Below are 20289 nucleotides of genomic sequence, written 5' to 3'. Positions count from 1 at the left end.
GAAAACAAACAAAGCCTTAGTTATTTGAAACTGATTGTTAAAAATAGTGCCAATTGGTAACTTTGTGAGTGAAATTTTCGCTTTTGCAAAAACTTTGCACTTTTTTCATGCAAAATGGCTCTTTTTTCCTTGATTTGGCTGTATGTGAGCTTTCATAAATAATTGTTCTGCTGAAAAGCAGCAAACTTATCTTCATACAATTAATTTTGACCTTTCGTGGGCATTCATTGCCATGCAACCCGTGCGTGACAATGATACAGACAGAACACCCCGGCAGTTAGTGTAGAAGTAGAACTGAATGTGCAATAACTCTATTTTAACATCAGGGGAAGAATTTCGGCACAGTTATAAAAGTTACATATGTACTAAGATGGTACCTGTTCTTTCGGAGATGTCCGAAAGAACAGATACCATCGGTGACCATGCAGCTCGTTAGAATGAAATTACAATGAAATGAACACCGTAAGCTGCTTACAGGCGTTGACATACGTCAACAGGGACAGATGAAAATGTGTGCCCCGACCGGGATTCGAACCCGGGATCTCCTGCTTACATGGCAGACGCTCTATCCATCTGAGCCACCGAGGACACAGAGGATAGCGTGTCTGCAGGGATTTATCTCTGGCACGCCTCCCGCGAAACCCACATTCTCAGCTTATTGTCCCGCACTACATTCATAGTGCCCCCGCCCATTACACTCATTACTCGCAGCGCGTTGCCGATTCCCATAAGAGTTCGGGCACTGTTTGTGCATTTGCACAGAAGAAGAAGATGGTCAAGTGGCCGGTGAGCCTTAACTATACATATATACTAAGATCGTATCTGTTCTTCTGGACATGTCCGAATGGGTGGGGGCACTACGAATGTAGTGTGGGACAATACGTTGAGAATGCGGGTTTCGCGGGAGGCGTGCCAGAGATAAATCCCTGCAGTCACGCTATCCTCTGTGTCCTCGGTGGCTCAGATGGAAGGAGCATCTGCCATGTAAGCAGGAGATCCCGGGTTCGAGTCCCGGTCGGGGCACACATTTTCACCTGTCCCTGTTGACGTATGTCAACGCCTGTAAGCAGCTAACGGTGTTCGTTTCATTGTAATTTCAAAAAAGTTACAGATTTTGTGTTCCAGTCACTATAGCACAATGTAGGCTATAGTGGCAAATGGCCACAAGCGTAAAAAAAATCTATAATTTTTACTGCCAGAGGAGAGAGGAGTGATGCAGGGAAACGAGCCTGCCCTCCTTTTCTCAAGGCAGCAGCCTATAGCAGAACCAACACATTGTCACAGGGATCGCTGATCTCTTCTGGTTTTTAATTCATAATCGAATATATGACAGACCAGGATTACTCGCTTCAATTATTTCAAAATAAGAATAGAAAATAGTGGGCGACGTACAATACAAAGCACTCGGGAATTTGCCATACAATTGCTGTCCAGGTTACCGGAGTACTGTTAGCAACAGAGTCCAGGCCCGACCTCTGATTGTATTCGGTGCAGCGACAGTTCGAGATGTCCGCTAGCTAATTTGCCACATTGAAAGTGCCACATTATACCAACTTTCAAGCTTTAGCTAACAAACAAACATACACGGTTCTTTCTTATAAAATGCTAGGTCTCACAGCTGAGTACTACATTAGACTATGCGGCATGTGTCTTAGATGGGCCATTCGACTGCCCACAGTTGGCGTGGTGCCAGATCATTGATCGCATTGATATGTCATTGTGTTTGTACACTTTTTATTTTGCAAACAGGTTCTGATGCACATTATATTTACAGTGGACTTTGCCAGGTGATGTATATGACCAGTAACTGAAAATTGGTTACCTATGTAGAAAATAAGGCTATGAGGATTGACTGAAAAGTAATGCCTCCACCTTCGTAACTCTTCAAAAGTTGGCAGCATTGGTATGCGGCAGGTACTGGCTTGTTCCGTAGCCTCTTCTCTACAGCTCCAGTTGGCGGGAAGCCTTAGCATTGAACGATTGTGTTGTTACAGTGTAAAGTATGGAACCCTGCGCAGACGGTCGGTCAATGCGATTTAAGCAATGTGCAGTCATTGAATTCTTGAGAGCAGGTGTCACCGCATTGGAGATTCATCAGAGAATGAAAGCAGTTTATGGTGATAGTGTTGATGTGAGTACTGGGTGTCATTGGGCGAGTAAGTTTAGTGTCCATGATGCATTTCAACCTTTAGGGGCATCATAAGATTGTCTATAAGAACAAAAAACCAATGAATATTCGGCATGAGTGCACAGGTAAAATGAACTTAAAGCAGTAGCAACATACTTAAAAGTAGCTGAATATGAATCTCATCCATCATAAACACATAAAATGCAAGGTGGACCTTGTTAAATGAAAAGAAAACGGCCAGTATATCATCATGAAAGTACAGAAAGATGGTGGACAAATTTCAGACAATGGAAATTCCAGGTAGGAATATCAACAATGTAGAAAAAGTTAGATTGCCACTTACCCTAAAGAAGACACATCAAATTGCAGACAGGCAGTGACAGTGTGTGAGGTGTGCTTTCTCTCTCTCTCTCTCTCTCTCTCTCTCTCTCTCTCTCTCTTTGTGTGTGTGTGTGTGTGTGTGTGTGTGTGTGTGTTTTTCATTGACAAAAGCTATGTGAGTGTCTTTTAATCATGCCTGTCTGCAACTTGATTTGTCTTCTTTATGGTAAGTAACAATCTCATCTTTTCCTACATTGTTGATGAAAAAATTTCATAGACATATCACATGTTATCTTGCACACACCAGCTGACATAGTAGTACAAAATAGGGCCGTACTTCCAAAAATAAAGGCAGTATGAGCAACGCACAGCACAGTGTCCTTTTCGCATGCAACAAATTCTACTGTGGGAGAACAAGATGCCAACACCACGTTTAGTGTGGCAATAGTTGCCCAGGTGCCACACATGACCATCGCAATGCACATTTACAAAATATAGAAAGCATGTAAATGTAATAAATATGATACATATAAGCAAACCATGGCAACACGAAGAAGTCTAAATGTACATTAAGGTGGTAAAATGAAGTAATTAGTTATAACAACAAAAAACCAATCAAAATTTGACAAAATTATGTAATGAGATATATATAAGAAGCTCTATTCACCAAGCAGCGGCAAAACACACACATACGAAAGAAAGTTATAATTAGGCAAGCTTTCGGAGCCAGTGGCTCCTCCTTCTGGCAGAAGAGTGAAGGGGAAGGAAGAGGGGTGAAGAAAAAGGACTCTAGACATCTAGGAAAAGGGGTAAGTTTCAGGAAAATCGCCCAGAACTGCGGGGACAGGATGAGAAGGAAAGACTCTTGTACTTCTCCTATTGTCCAGTAAGTCTTCCCTGACCCGTGGTTCTGGGTGACTTTCCAGAATCTGCCCCCTCTCCCTAGATCTCTTGAGTCCTCTTCCTTCACCCCTCTTCCTCCCTCTTCAACCCTTCTGCCTGAAGGAGGAGTCACTTGCTGTAAAAGCTTGCCTAATTACAACTTTCTGCTGTGTGTGCATTCTGCCGCTGCTTGGTGAGTCATTTTTTTATCTATTCAATTAGAATAATTATTTAAAAAGAAGACAAAACATAGGAAATCAAAATTTGTCATTAAAACTGTCATATGAAGTAAAGAAGCTAAATTTTAGAGTGCTTGCACAATGTATGCATACAAAACCAACAACCCAAACATCAAGGCATTAGAAAAAAGGGCAGTTGTAAGCATTGCAGACTGTTGTCAAGTACGTATTTCTAGTCATTAGAATAAAAGTATAAGTTGCGGAACATAAAAAGTAAAGTCACCTATGATAAAATAAAGTCATTAATAAGCCCCTATTTGAAGTACAACTCCCCTAACTTCATACACAACAAAACAAACAAGTTAAAAACTAGGCAGTTGACAAAAGAAAGGGTATCTCTGTAGCAATGTTTCAAACACTGGAAGCGCTGTATCATAATATACTTGTTTCCTGCTAATCAGCTGATCGTTCAACAATTTGTCTTTATCGAGATGTAGTTTAACAATTTTCAACTTCTCGAGTAGATTCGACTTTTGTATGAAGTTAGGGGAGTTGTACATCAACGGGGGGCTTATTAATGACTCTTTTTATCATAAGTGACTTTACTTTATGTTCTGTGACTGCATTTTTGTTCTAATAACTAGAAATAGTTAATTGTCAATAGTCTGCTCATTCCTGATGCCTTGATGTTTGGATTGTTGGTTTTGTATGCATACACTGTGCAAGCACTAAAATTAAGCTATTTTACTCCATATGACAGTTGTAATGACATGCTTTGATTTCTTTTCTTGTCGTCATTTAAAGCAATTATTCTGTTTTATTACTTTGTACTTCTGGCTTCTTGTGGTTGCCATGGTTTGCTTATACAGTGAAACCCGCATTTACACTTTTCAAGGCACTTCAAAAAAATGGTGTAAAATGCGGGAAAATGTAAAATGTGGGAAATAATGTTTTAAGCTGCAAAAGTTATGCATAGGATACCCCCTTGAACTTTATATATGATGTAATGTACATAACAGGCATCAAAAGACTTGTCAGGGACTTGTTTATTATCTAATGGAGGTTTATTATTGAATAAAAACCGCTTGTGTAACTGGAACTGATAACTGTCTAGGAAGTAGAAATGTTTGACTCAATTTCATATGTCATAATCGATGTTTATTTAAATAATGAAATACTGCACTATTTATGTATTTTTTCATTCTTAGCACAAGACTTTTCAAGAATTTTGTCTCGTTGTCAAGTGCAAATATGTAAATAAGTATATTGTATGGTGGTTGAATGTGTGTTATTCTGCGTCTCTTACACTGTAGTCGTCTTTTATTGAATGATGGTGTCAACTAGTGCTCCAAGTGACCATATGCCGAAACACGCTAAATAAGGTTCGACAAAGGTGCCACAACTATCACGAAACTGCGTTTGCGCATTAGAGATAGTTTGGAAATGGTTGTGATTGATCACGATCTCTTCATTCGAATGAATCAAGTTACTCATATCAGCCACCATGCCAAGTAGAGCTTGGTAGCAGCGGGAGATATGGCACAAATTGTTCCAATTTTTACATGTTTGCCAGTTCAGATCTGCTGAGTAGAGTGCCTTGTTGTCAAGAAACTTAATCACATAATATTTGTAAACATTACTGGACAGCCAACATCATGCCAGTGTCATTTTTTCTCTGCAAAAATTTTTTCACAATGCTTAAATCACAAGAAAATTACAAATATGTAGACGCAAAATCAGGTGCAAATTAACATTGAAGGCATAGGAAATTTGACGGGGCTGATAAAAAATGTAGTAAACGGTGGGAAAACGTTAATTCTGGGAACGTAAAAGTTGGGTTGTACTGTGTGTTTCTTAATTTATTAAACACAGTGTTTGCATTTCCTTCTATCACTGCAGCAAGATGGCAGCGATTGAGAAGTTTAGTGAATTTGTGCCTCCAGTTATTTCGAATTTTCAAATGTTATCCGGCATCAATAGCAAGAAGATGATCAACAAAAGTGCTTCGCAAAGTTTCAAGTCTAGTGCCACGCAAAAAACTCGCAGTGAAAAATCATCCAAATCAAAATGTAAGTGTGTAACATGTGGAGTCCATCCTGACAAAGCAAAACTAGTTGAAACTATTAATTCGTTGCAAGAAATTGTGCGCAGATCCTTGGCAGAAAACAAAGTGTTAGCTGATAGGCTCAAATGTCTTGAAAATGATCATAGAAAACTAAAAACCACCGAGCAGGGCGTAAGTGTATTTGACAGAAATAAAGTGTACACAGTGACTGAAGATTCTGTCGCCGTTTCAAGTTTTCCAACACATTCTGTGTGTACCGGTAACGCTAACCATAGCGCAATCATTTTGTCGTCTTTAGTAATAAATTCTCCTGTCGTGCTCCAAAAAACGGTAGGCCTACCTGCAAAAGATCAAATCGTGCACCATCTGAAAAAAAAAGCCTGTTATTAAGCAAAATGTGGAACGTCGCCAGCCAAAACTGTCACTCGTAAACAAAAGCAAGGTAAATTGAACATTCAAGACGACAGTTAATTTAACTAACACCACAAATGCAGCAAGAAGAATAAACGTATGTTTAATGGGTGATAGTCATCTTAGAGGCCTTGCACACGAAATAAAAAGTATAAACAGTGAAGTGAATGCTTCCAGTTTTATTAAAACTGGCGCTCGTCTTGACCAAGTGCTTTCAACTGTAAACAGTATCTCTCGAAAGACGACGAAGGAAGACTTCATTGTAATATGTGGTGGTGCAAATGACGTTGCACACAACGATGGTCTGCATGCTGTTAATGCCCTAAAACCTGCTCTAAACCATCTAAATGACTCAAACGTCATTGTTCTCGATATTCCACACAGGTATGACTTGCCTCAATTCTCGTGTGTAAACAGGGCAGTGGCATATACAAACAGTAAATATGCAGAAATTTGCAACCGTTACGCAAATATACAAATGGTTAACGTGCAACATTTTAATAGAGATCTGTACACCACTCACGGCCTTCACCTCAATCGGTGCGGAAAAAGTCACTTAGCGTCCATTATTTGTGAAATCGTCGTAAATGCTAGGAACAATGTATACTCAAAACACACACATTCGAAGAATGAGTGCTCCACAAGACAAGAAGACTGCAGGAATGGTTATAGACAGACGACATTGGACAAATGGCTGCTGAAAACACCAGGTAAAGCTGATTCTTCCCAGGCTCCCAGTACATGGAAACAGACCAACTTGAATAAATGGATAGTGAAAAATACCAAATCCACTCTGTCAACTGATATTTCTTTTTTAGGGATAAATGTATAAGTGGTTCTGGTAGGGTGACACGTCCATCAAGCGTTCAACAATCCAAGCTCACTTTCAAATTAATTCAGCAGACCTTTCAAAGTCCTGGCAATAAGCACAATGAGTTGGATACCATTGCAGCAATTGATAACCCTTATGTTTTAGTTATAAGCGAACACTGGTACACAGATGAGCTAATTAGTGTATGTAAGCCACTTTCCATGATCTTTTGCTCTTCAGTAGAAAAGAGAAACGTGGTGGTGGGGTAGCTATCTTGGCAGCCAGTGGTAGTAATTATAGTGTAATAGATGTAAGTGCTTTCAGCATTGAGGGTGTAATAGAACTAGCAGCAATTAATTATAAGTGGAGGAAAGAGAACTTAATTATTATAGGCCTATACAGACCTCCATCTGGTAGCCTAGATAGTTTCTTTGATGTTCTTAATGACCTGCTTGTTGACATTGACAGTAAACACTGCAGTAAAAATGGCTGGGTTAACATAATACTAACTGGAGATATAAACATTGACTTGCTGTCCAATGACTCTGTGTCTAAAAAACTAATGCTAATACTAGCTCAATTTAACTTAGCATTTCTGATAAATGAGCCCACTAGAGAGGTCAATAGTGTAAAATCATGTATTGACAACATTATAACTAACATGTCCCACTTTACATGCAGTGCATCAGTTCTGAAGCTTCCCGTTTCTGACCACCACGCAGTACAGGTATTCATAGAAGCTGAAAATCTTCATATCAATAGAAAAGAGAAACAATATGTGACAAAAACAATGACCAATGATGACAATGTTAAAGATTTCAACAGTTTGCTAAAAAGCCTACAATGGGGTGAAAAAAACAGCATTACTTTCAGTGAGTTTTCATCAGATTTTTATTATTGCTTCAATGTCTCATGTCCAGAAATGACCTTTACAGTAAATGACTGCAAAAAGATACAAAAAAAATAACTGGATAAATCAAGAAGTAAAAACAGCAAGAGAGAAACTTAGACTTTTCCAATATGCAATGATAAATAATAACAATAATAATATACTAAAGGTAGAATTTAAGAACTATCAGGATTACTATAAAGATCTTCTGCTAGAAACTAAAAGTAAATATGTAGCCACAATGTTAAGAAACTCTACTAACACAGGTTTAGCTGTTTGGAAAGTAATAAATAGCTTTAGGGATTGCAAGGACAGATCAACAAGTGATTTTACTATAAACCATAAAGGGCATATCATGAAATGTCAATGTCAGATTGCAAATGTTTTTAATGAGTACTTTTCTTCTGTTGGAAAATCTGTCAATGACCATTTTAAGAATCTTCAGCATAGATGTAGGGGCATTCCAATCAAACAAACCATATACTTGGCCCCAACCAATAACAAGGAAGTCAAAAACATAGTAATGTCATTAAAAAATACAAAATCAGCAGGCTATGATGGATTGTCTATCAGTACACTGAAAAGATGCATAGACAACGTATCTGATGCCATGGCCACAGCAGTAAATGATGTAATTGCATCAGTTTGTTTCCCAGATAGTCTAAAGACAGCACAAGTAACCCCGATTCACAAGAAAGGTAATAAATCTAAAATTGAAAACTACCGCCCCATCTCAATCTTACCTGCATTTTCTAAGGTAGTTGAGAAAGTTATTTATACTAGACTAATGACATTCCTGAGTCAACACAATTTAATATTTGAAAATCAGAATGGCTTTATGAAAAACAAGTCAACATGAGTAGCAGCAGCACAATTAATACACAAAATAATAATGGCCATAGAGAACAAGGAGTATGTAACTGGAGTGTTCCTTGATCTAGAAAAAGCTTTTGATTGTGTCAACATCACCATATTACTTGACAAGCTGTGGAACCTGGGTATCAGAGGAACTGGCTATGAGCTAATAAAATCGTATATGAGCAATAGAAAACAATTTGTCTTGCTTAAAACAAACAGTGGGTCTTACAAATCTAAAATTACTGATATCAAATATGGAGTGCCTCAAGGTTCTTTCTTGGGACCCCTTCTTTTCTTGATTTATGTTAATGATACACAGTATTGTTCTCCTAACTGTACAGAAATATTGTATGCAGATGACACATCAGTAGTGTGTAAACACAAAGACTATGAGAGTCTGGAGGTACAGTGCAACAGTGTAACTAATGAAATAGTCAAGTATTTTAATGAAAGCCATCTAAATGTAAGTGCTTCAAAGACTGCAATGATGGAATTTAACACAAGGAAACAAATAGAATTTGAAATGAAATTATCCATAGGAAGTGACATTGTAAAAAAGGAAAAATGGACAAAGTTCTTGGGAATTACTATCCAGGACAGCCTCAAATGGGACATGCATATTGATTCCTTAGCATGTAAGCTGTCGAAGAATGTGTTTGCTATAAATATGATTAGCAAATATTGTAAGGACATGTGTGTACTAAAAACTGCTTATCATGCCCTATTCTCATCAAACTTAAACTATGCTGTAGAAATATGGGGTGCAACAACTCAAGCCAACCTAAGTACATTATTAATACTACAGAAAAAAGTTATCATAATTATTTGTGGTGCCAAACCTCGAGAATCATGTCGGAATCTGTTCTCAAAGTTAGGTGTGCTTACATTATAGGTGTATACATATTGAAAGTTATATTGCCTGTGAAAACAATAAATCCAAATTTCAACTGTGACCTGCACCAGTATGATACAAGGCAAAAGTTCAGATACCATGTAAATAGCCAAAGAACAGCTTTATATGAAAAAAATGCTCTTCATGCTGGGCTGAAGCTAGCCAATGCCCTACCGAAAAGTCTCACAGCCCTTCCTACTAACAAATTAAAAGATCAGCTGAAAAGAATTCTAATTGAAAACCCTTTTTATTCCCTAGACGAGTATTATATCCGTATGAAAAGTGCTTCATAAGTATGTCAAGCTCATAGTTTTAAGTAACCTACAACTAATATAATGTTGATAAAAACAATATTTGTAATATCGTGATTGTATACTACCAAATGTAAAATTTATTAATACAAAAAATCTTTAGTTTCTAGTTTATAAACTGACGTATTCAGAAGAATAATCTGTATGATGTCCTGAAACTTTATTATTTCTAGGGATTGTATTTGATTATTCGATGTTGAATAAATATTATTATTATTATTATTATTTAGTATATTTGTGCTTGCCAAAAGGACACTGTGCTGTGTGCGGCTCATACTGCCTTTATTTTTGTAAGTGTGGCCCTATTTTGTGCTATTATGGCTGTGTCAGGTGGTGTGAGGTAAAATGCAGTACATCTGTGAAATTTGTCTGCCACCTTTCTGTACCATTTTGATGATAAACGGGGTGGTTTCTTTTCTTTGAACTAGGTCGACCTTATGTGTTCTTATAATGGATCGATTATATATCTGCTGCAGAGTGAAAATCTCATTCTGGTATCCAGTTAATGTTGCATCCATTTTTCATTTTATATGGCTATATGATGATGGGTTTCATATTCAGCTACTTTTAAATAAGTCTCCTTTGCTTTCAGTTCATTTTACGACCAAGATAGGACCATGCCCCTTCTTCTATCTGTTACTAATTCTTTGGTTTCTTGCTTTTATAGATCATAGACAATCTGATGATAACCATAAAGAGTGAAACGAGTCATTGGCACTAAATAATTTTGCAACAAAGGTGTTTTTTTTTTTTATTTTCAAATAGATTTGAAACTGGTTGCTGCAATATCCTACAACAATGAAATGCAATAATTTTTGCTACTAAAAATATTCCTACTTTTGAATCCAGTCACAGGCAGTTTCCAGTCTGGCGGTATGGTGGGTGTTTTTAATCTAAAATTACTGAATAATTTAGCCTGTAAGCGGTTGTGAGTTATCACTGTGGAGTGACCAAGTCACTTGTTCACTAATAGAAAGTGACATTTTCCACCTTTGCCGCGCTAATTTATTTTGTTCAAAACTAGTTTCAGTCTTACAGACCATTCTCAAGAGATTTTGTGGTTCTGTACAAAACAGAATATATTATATTACCTCCAGGAATAGAAATGTAATGATGTGAATGTAGACATATTTCAAATGCATTTACCTGCAAGAGAAAACTATGCTTTATGTACTGAAATGACAGTATCTTTATAGTTGTGTTTTCTATTTGCATTGGTTCTTAAATGTTGTCTCATTGGTTTAACAGCTTTGACATTTACAAAGATTTTATATTGATAAAGAGTAAAGCTAAGTGTGGAAGAAATTTAATAATAATTTCAAATACTATGACTGTATATTTGTATGTGTATTTGAGGAAAGCCTAGAAGGCTCTATTTGTGAACAAATGATATTAATACAGCAAATGTGGAAAATGTCACTTTCTTTAGTTAATTCATTGCTGTGGTAGACACTGTGAAAAAAAATCTACATTATTTCTGTACACATTTTCTTCTCATGTACTTCACCCTTAACATTGCAGTAGAGCACATTGACCAAATAACAAAAAGCAACAAGTTCTTTATGAACATTTTCTCTCTCTCTCTCTCTCTCTCTCTCTCTCTCTCTCTCTCTCTCTGACACACACACACACACACACACACACACACACACACACACACAGAGAGAGAGAGAGAGAGAGAGAGAGAGAGAGAGAGAGAGAGAGAGAGAGAGATCCATGTGGGCTTACTATTATACTCTTGGCTTGTTGAGCTTTAATTGGCCAAAGTGAAATGAGGGCTCTTCCATTATGGTGCTAGCTTCTTAGTTCCACTGCCATAGTCGTAAGCCCAACTTTTTACTTGCCTTGAAGCAATTGATTAAGTTCCCTGCAGACTTGAACATGTTATATTTAGTCATCAGCAAGCAGTCATGGCATTAACTTCGGCATAGTCTTGTTATGTTAAAATCCTCTGACTCAGTATATTTGCATGTGCCCAAGGTGTTGCAGAGGTGTCTAGCGGTCTGTCTGTGACCTTGCAGAATCGCATTTCTTACTTTCTCAACATATTATAGTTAGATGCCAGTTGAGTGCTGACAGAAATGGCATCCAACAATCAATGTTTGTCCATTTCTGAAATGCTTTAACCACTCATAATTCTGTAATTGGCTTCGTCTCATAAAGCTTGGTTCATTGGTTGGTGTGTTTCCACAGCAGTTTGCTCAAGTTTAAAACGAAATTTTATACAGGTATGCTGCTCTTAACAACCATTGCAAAACCACAAACTGACAGAAGCATGACAATAGGAAATGTGCTCACCAATAACAGGTCGGATCATACAGGGCATGACCATTTTCCTTCTTGATTCGAGTAGGAGATACAGAAAGACACGTAGTGGTACTTCTACATCCACACGACTGCTATGCAATTGACGACACTTAAGTGTTTGGCAGAAGATTCATTGAAACACTTTTCAGACTGAAACTTCCTGGCATTTTAAAACTGTGTGCCAAACCAGGATTTGAACCCAGGACCTTTGCCTTTTGTGGGCAAGTGCTCTACCAACAGTTACCCAAGCACGACTGACGACCCATCCTCACAGCTTTACTTCTGCCAGTACTTTGTCTCCTACCTTTCAAAAGTCACAGAATTTCTCCTGTGTACCTTGCGGGACAAGCTCTCCTGGAAGAAATTATATAATGCGAAGATGTGGCTTAGCTACCCACTGTCTGGGAGAGATTGTTTCTAGAATGAATTTTCACTCTGCAGCAGAGTGGGTACTGATATGAAACTTCCTGGCAGATCAAACAGTTTGCCTATGTTGTAATGATTGCCACTGGAACTTGTGTATCATGGCCGTGAAACTCTCCCTCCTATATCGTGATATTTTTTGATGTCCTCTGTCTGTCCTATCTGATAAGGATTCCATACCGTACAGCAGTACTCCAGAAGAGGACGGGCAAGCATAGTGTACAGTCCCTAGTAGACTGCATCATCAGAGTTTTCTGCCAATAAAACCAAATCTATAGATCACCCTTTCCACAACATTTTCTATGTGATGGCTCCAGTTTAAGTTGTTCTTAATTTTCAACCTTAGGTATTTAGTTTAATTGACGATCTTTAAACTTGTGTGTTTTATTGTGTAACAAAAATTTAATGGATTCTTTTTAGTATTCATTTGGAGGACACCACACTTTGCACTTGTAACTATTTGCACACAAAATTCAAATGATGTTGACTTTCAGGTAGCACCTCATCTTGCTGTAAACATATGCCTAGTCTGGACTGAACACTTCTTCTCAACCGGCACAAACTTACAATATTGAACACCGCTTTCTTTCAGCAAGCATATATACGTTTCAGTGGAGAAATAACACAGCCAACCAGTTTGACACAAACAGTTGGTGAAATTTCAACTGTCTCAGTTGCCCTAACCGTGTACCTTGTTTCGACAGAAGGCCGGAAGAAGCTGAGGGACAAGGAGCGCAGCAAGAAGCGTGGCGGCGTATCCTCAGAAGACGACGGCGGGTCCGGCACGGTCAAGTCGTCCCGTAAGAAGCAGAAGAAGGGCGGAGGTGGCGGTGCGGGCGGCGGTGCCGGGAGCGGAGGAGGGTCAGGGGGTGCGGGCAGCGGAGACAGCGGGGATTTGGGTGGCGGTGCGGCAGTGGCGGCAGCATTGGCGGGCATCGCACACCCGTCTGACGTGCTGGACATGCCGGTGGATCCCAATGAGCCCACCTACTGCCTCTGCCACCAGGTCTCCTATGGTGAGATGATCGGCTGCGACAACCCCGATGTGAGTACCGCTTCTGCTTTCGTGTCGTGTGCCGGCTGGGTATTCGGACCTGAAACCTCTCACCTTTCTCGGGGTGCCCCACTACCGATGTCACATACTTTGCTGACCGATTTTAATTCTCAATTATTGTGTTAGATTCTGCGCAAGTGACACTGTCAGTCTAGTGTGCTCTTCAGATTAAATCCGTGTCCTTCATTTTACCCTGTAGTCCAATTTAAAGTAGCAGGTACTAGACAGGTAGTGGGCTGACCGTTTCAGCCAACACTACACCAATGGCATCTTTATACTACTGGCATGAGAGATCTCACTGTGTTGACACTTCTGTTGTGCAAAGCATTTTGCTTGCCAGTTCTCAAGTAGGAAATTTGTTAAGGCATGGGAATTTGCCCCTTTAAAAAATAAATGCATCTCCAGTCCCAAATGAAATTAATTTGACTTGCTAGAGACCCTATACCATATGTGAATTTCATAATTTTTGGAATAGATTGAAAAAATCAGCCAACCAGTTGTATATAAAGGTCTATTATTCCTTGACCATGGTTTCAATGTTTATATAAATATCTTCTTCAGAAGGGATCACGTGATGTAGTAAGGCCAATACTTCCGGAGAAGATATTTTTACAAATGTCAAAACCATGGTCAAGGGAAAATAAACCTCAATTTGCAACTGGTTGGCTTTTTTTCCAGTCTATTCTGAATTACACAATTGCTGTTTCACAGCCATTTTTAAGACTTTTCATAATTTTCATTTGATTTTTTTGTGGAATATAGACTTCAGACTTCACAGTTAGTATGACCCGGATATTTTTTTTTTTTTCCTTTTTTTTGGGGGGGGGGGGGGGGGGATAACAATAAATAACTAGATGATCTGTTGCTGAGTGAGCTATCTCAGTAACCAAAAAGTAAAAAGTACTTAAATGAGCTCGGTTGTTTCCGAAATATGATGTGTCAATGATCAAAAGCGTCCTGGGTCCCAGGTTTGAACAATGCCATTGCTTAAATTTTGAATAAAAATCGTCAGCAATGGCGGGCAAACACTTCCGGCACAAGAAATCACCCTTGTTCTGCCAATGGCCTCTTTGAAAAGGGTGGAGGAGCTGACATAGCAGCAGGACACACCCTTTCCCTTCCAGTGGGAAACTGCCCCTAAAAGGCGGAATAATCAGCAGTGATCGATGTTATGAGACTGCAGAAGGCAGTGGGAACCACTGCATTACAGATACATAATGCGTATCCACAGGACTTGTGGCCAGTAATTGAAAAAGTGTCACAGTGATCTCTCCAGTACAGAAGATTCTGAATTAGTCTCCTAATGAGGTCTTCAAGAGGGGACTGCCGAAAGGATGGTGTCCAAGAGAAGAATATTGAACAACCAACAAAAGATTAACATTCTAAGAGTCAGGGTGTGGAATGTTGGAGGTTTGAGTGTGGTAGGGAAGCTAGAAAGTCTGGAAAGGGGAATGTGAAGGCCCATTGAAGATATAGTCAAGTTCAGAAAAGTGAAATGGATAAGAATGAGGATTTCTGGTCAGACAAATGTAGGGTAATATCAGCAGCAGCATTCACAACTCTCACACACATGATCACTGTCTCTTGCTGCTGAGGCTGGACTGTGACCAACTGCACGTGATTGGAGAAGAAATCAGAGTGGTGGGCATAAGGAGGTGGCTGGGGTGGTGTTGGGAATGGCTTGTGGGAGCATTCAGAGACATTGTTGGGACAGGGTAGGGCAGCTAGGTGCAGTCGGGAGGGTTAGGCGGGAGAGGGAAAGGGGAAAAAAGAGATAGAAGAGGAGGGGAAAGAAACTGTGTGTGCATTGGTGCATAGAAGGTTGTGTAGTATTGGGGCCGGAGCAGGGTGAAGGACAGTGACTAAGCTAGGTTGAGGCCAGGGGAGTTAAGAGAATGTAGGACATCTTGCAATCAGAAAAGCTGGTGTTGCTAGGAAGTATCCAGATGGTGCAGGCTGCGGAGCAGTCATTGAAGTGAAGAACATTGTGTTGGGCAGCATATTCAGCAACTGGGTGATCCTGCACTCTCTTGGACACAATTTGGTGTTGGCCATTCATGCAGACAGGCAGCTTGTCAGCTGTTGTGCCCACGTATAATGCTGCACAGAGGTTGCAGCTTAGCTTGTGGATGATATGACTGGCTGCACAGGTAGCCCTGCCTTTGATGGGATAGGTGATGGTCGTGACCGGACTGGAGTATGTAGTGGTGGGAGGATGTCAGGGACAGGTCTTGCATCTAGGTCTATTACAGGGATATGAGCCATGTGTTGGGGCAGTGGGAGAATAAAGATGGATGAGGATATTGTGTGGGTTCAGTAGCCAGCGGAATACCACTGCGAGAGGGGTGGGAAGAATAGTGGGTAGAAGAAGCACTTTACTATCCCCCACTATCCCTCCCCCACCCCCCACCCCCAAACTCCTACTTACCTCACCCATACAGATTGCTTTTCCCATCATGCACAGTTGCTCACAGTCCAGCCTTGGCAGCCAGAGGCAGTGGTCATGTGTGTGTGAGTTGTGCTTTGTGGTGTGTGTGTGTGTGTGTGTGTGTGTGTGTGTGTGTGTGGTTCCAAGAATTGGGGTCACCTTCAGAGAGCTTCTGCACAATCGCCAACTTCTACGGATGATAATGAAGAATTTGCCTTATTCAGCAGTCGGAAAGTGCAATGACAGACACTTGACTGCACACGGAATGCTGTGGGGATTGTGAAATTGAAGCTCTCAATGCTATCACATGATGTGATGGGCTGAGGGACTCCAGTGCTTCTCATTGTTGTACTTGCGGTTTGTCTGAATGTGATGACCCGTGTAAGAATTGATTTCCAGTCCAGAACGTGGACCAACGGGATTGTGTTGAAGCGATTTCGAAAGATGAGCTGGGTTGCGTGACACAGCATCTGTTCAAAAAGTAGGCTCCTCGGTGTTCAGACGCATGATATTGACTGACCTGGAAGAGGACAACACTTCAGAACTGCACCTGTCGAATAAGGCCACTCCTGCCCCGTTGTGACTGCTGCAGCTTGAATGGTGCCCGTGTTAAAGAAGGAAATTACATTGACAATATAAGGAATAGATTACTACTCACTGGTGAGTAGTAATCTGTCTTTTTCTTATATTGTTGATATACCAAGGAAGCTACATTGGCGCACCTGGACAATGGGGAGAATGGGGAGGTGCACTTACCTCATATGATTTTCAAAACTGTGTTAAACAAAACATTAAGTATGTACCTACAGTATTAAAAATAAATATAAAAAATTCTGGAATGAGATTTTCACTCTGCAGCAGAGTGTGCGCTGATATGAAACTTCCTGGCAGATTAAAACTGTGTGTCCGACCGAGACTCAAACTCGGGACCTTTGCCTTTCGCGGGCAAGTGCTCTACCATCTGAGCTACCGAAGCACGACTCACGCCCAGTCCTCACAGCTTTACTTCTGCCAGTATCTTGCCGGGCGTGAGTCGTGCTTCGGTAGCTCAGATGGTAGAGCAGTTGCCCGCGAAAGGCAAAGGTCCCAAGTTCGAGTCTCGGTCGGGCACACAGTTTTAATCTACCAGGAAGTTTCATAAAAAATTCTGCTTTATAAAGGGGATTTTATTGCATTTTGAAATTGGGAAGTTATATTGCTACACCCAGTATTATTTGAGTGTTATGTAGACAAAAATTCGTGTGCTGCATGAAACAAGTCTTACGACTGAAAACCACAACTATGACAACATTACGTATTGCATCCAGCTACATTCTTGTAATTTCAATTTCTTTTTTCTTTTGGTAAAAACTGAGTTTCGTGTAAGCCAGATTAAATTCCATGTAATTGCATTTTTGTTTTCACTGATGTTGCACTTGCTACTTTCAGAACATACACTTCCAGGGAGAGCTGAAGAAAAAATGTGATGTCATTAATTTAAATATATCCCTAATTTTTGCACTGTTTGTTATTGCAGTAGCCCTTGTTCACTATTCTAGTAAATGTGTGTGTGTGCTTGCAGTGTCCGATAGAGTGGTTCCACTTTGCGTGCGTGGGTCTGGTGACAAAACCAAAGGGCAAGTGGTTCTGTCCAAAATGCACAGCGGACCGCAAGAAGAAATGAGCAGAGTGGAATGCGGTGGAGTCTGGACGCCCAGGTGTATACGTTTCTGGCAGCAGAAATCTGTCTGTGTTCACTCAGCAGTGTGGAACAGTTGCTTAGAATGGTCAGTTATCTTCATCTTCTACAATCACTGTGTGAAATTACTCATAAATTGTGGTACTTCATAATGACAAAACATATTAGAGGATTGCAAGGGACAGCACACACTTACAGATTCTCACTAAGTTCATCTTTGTCACAGAAGATAGGTAATGTCACAAGAATAAATGTCATTAAGAATTCAGTTAAAAGGAAATTGTGGTTCTTATTATTTTAAACGAAGGAAACATGACAGAACCACAATACTGTTTATATTTTACAATATATATGTTCCTTATTACTCTAGCAAGAAAAATTTTGTCAGTTCAAGGCCCATCACATCTTCAGTGTTTTACACAATTATAGAAATTATTCTATGGGGAGGGTTGTGTGGGTGAAGATTGTCCTCTCTTCGGTTGGGAATCTGCCTATGGTTATTAGAGTGAGTGCCACACCTCTGTTGTATCAGCTGTGGATCTTTGAGTTCTGAAGTCCAGCTGCTTCTATGTTAGTGTTTACAGATATAAAAACAATGTGAAGGTCGCAGCTGCAAAAAAGTGCGTTGAATTGTCTGAGGCTGTAAAATGTAAACTCTGATGCCATCTGGTACCAAAGTTTTGGAGTTTTATCAAAACTGTTAAAATTTCCTGCCCCACAGTAATGTTTTGAGCATTTAACACAAATGTGGAATAGCCTCAAAAGTCCTGAGCCATGGGTTGCTGTGGCAAATTAGTCACATGTTCTCATCAAAATGAGTGTAAGATATGAGCCAGAGCCATCTTTATATTAATTCTTCACATTTAATCTGCAAACAATTCAACCACTAACTGCAATTTTTCTGTAATAAGAACTTTCATCACTAAACTAAGGAACAGTATTATTTAGTGGGAATTTGTGTGTATATCCAAAGGAAAATGCGCTTAAGAAAAATGTAAAACTCTGGGAGGATAGAATGGCTGGTAGTGCTTAAATTCCCTTTCAGCAGTTCTGTCTCCTATGGATTTATATGAGTTGTAGACACTGTGGATGACTTTCCTGCAATCTTTCACTATGGGACATCACAGTTTTAAATTAATTTTGTGGCTTGTATGTTCACCCCCAGGAGGCAGAAGTGAAGGATGATTAATTTATTTTAAGAAAGAGTTTGACACTAGTGAGGGAGTATAGGAGCTTCAAAAGAATGTCCACAGTGAACATTGTATCTACAAAGATTTTCAAAGACTAACTGACAGGAATTGTCATAATTTGTTAACATTGCCATTCTTATTGGAAAATTTTAGGGTATGTTAAGACTAGGAATTTTAAATTATTACAGCTGATGGTGGAATGATATATATCGTAAAATTTACTCTGCAGTGCATGTTGTGAAAAACTGAGATGGTGTGAAGTGTATCAGGTGGAGAAATATTTTTTTGTTCAGACCACACATCTGGCTACAATGGCAAAGTTTAGACAAAGTGCACATTTAGGTGCCTGATGATGTTTATGAAAGAAATGTGTTACATATTATAGATATTCTAATCCATGAATAAGGTTTAAAGAACAAAATTGTCAATTTTTATGCAACTGTGGATAACTTTTTAATCTGTTTTTCTCTTCCACATCCTCCTGTTATTTTTTTCCTCTTCTTTTTTAAGTAACTGAAAAGTATTATGTTATTTGTTTATATTTTTATATTGCATATATGTATGTAAGTGTATATACAACATAATTTAATGTGTTCTTTTGACAATTAACTGCATAGATTTTTTAACAGATAGATCTGTATTTATAAAAAAATTTTAGTGTATGCTCAGTTTTAGGTATTCTATGTCAAACTCCTTATGAATCCCTTCCTGTTTAAAATATTTTTATGGCAATATACTCTGGGTTAATCGGCTTTAATGACTAAGATTCCACTTCAAGTGTGGTTCCTGCTATCTTCTTTGGCTTACAGAATTAAGGTCAACATGATAAGATTAGTTTGTTTGCATGTTGAATACTTTAAATAACTGTAATTGTGATATAACATTCAGATATCCTTTGATGTGTTTCATGTATAAAAAATATTATGTCAGTAATGATTGCAAATGATCAAATTGTTGTTAAGTATAAGCCTCTGTGTTTCACTTAGCATACACAGTTCTGTACTAGAACCTGTTGTAAAGTATTATGTCAAAAGAACATTAAATTACATTTTCGTATATGGCTGCTACATTTCTTTTATCTTTTAAGCTCACTACACCTCACCTCATTTGCACACAGTTGCTTAGTAGTAATCTACATACATTGTATGCAGGAAATGTAAAGGATCGGAATGAGATGATAAGGTGGGCCCGAAATATTTCCTATTTCAAAGGCTGGAATTCAGACGTAAAACATGAATCCTTCTGTCTCTCAAAGGAGGAGGAGAAAGCTGCCAAGGTTTCCATGGGCAGTAACTGTATCCATTGCAACAGGAAAAAAAATCTGAGTAAAATATAAATAATTATGTTTGGAAAGATTCTCTCTTCCACTACAGAAATAGTTACAAAATGTGGGTATAGACAAGTTATTCGATTCGATAGTGAGCTTGCAAACTTTGCACTTCCCAAGCCATCTTAACTGTGT

The 20289-nt window shown here is 39.2% G+C and overlaps 1 protein-coding gene and 1 non-coding gene across 2 annotated transcripts in view; one reads left to right on the top strand and one right to left on the bottom strand.

Annotated features, from left to right (window-relative positions):
* The window catches only part of LOC126426917 (inhibitor of growth protein 5-like), a 37018-nt gene extending 17133 nt beyond the window's left edge, over positions 1-19885 (top strand). The window contains exons 4-5 of the mRNA XM_050089022.1: positions 13182-13522; positions 17521-19885. Coding sequence (XP_049944979.1) covers positions 13182-13522; positions 17521-17622 — 443 coding nt within the window. The 3' untranslated portion in view covers positions 17623-19885. The remainder of the gene's footprint in view (positions 1-13181; positions 13523-17520) is intronic.
* Positions 515-588, bottom strand: Trnat-ugu (transfer RNA threonine (anticodon UGU)). Its single transcript has one exon. It is a non-coding gene; the product is annotated as a tRNA-Thr (tRNA).
* Positions 19886-20289: the final 404 nt, after the last annotated feature.

Source organism: Schistocerca serialis, chromosome 11, assembly GCF_023864345.2.
Source record: "Schistocerca serialis cubense isolate TAMUIC-IGC-003099 chromosome 11, iqSchSeri2.2, whole genome shotgun sequence".
Classification (NCBI taxonomy): domain Eukaryota; kingdom Metazoa; phylum Arthropoda; class Insecta; order Orthoptera; family Acrididae; genus Schistocerca; species Schistocerca serialis.
This window is presented reverse-complemented; position numbering and strand designations above follow the sequence as displayed.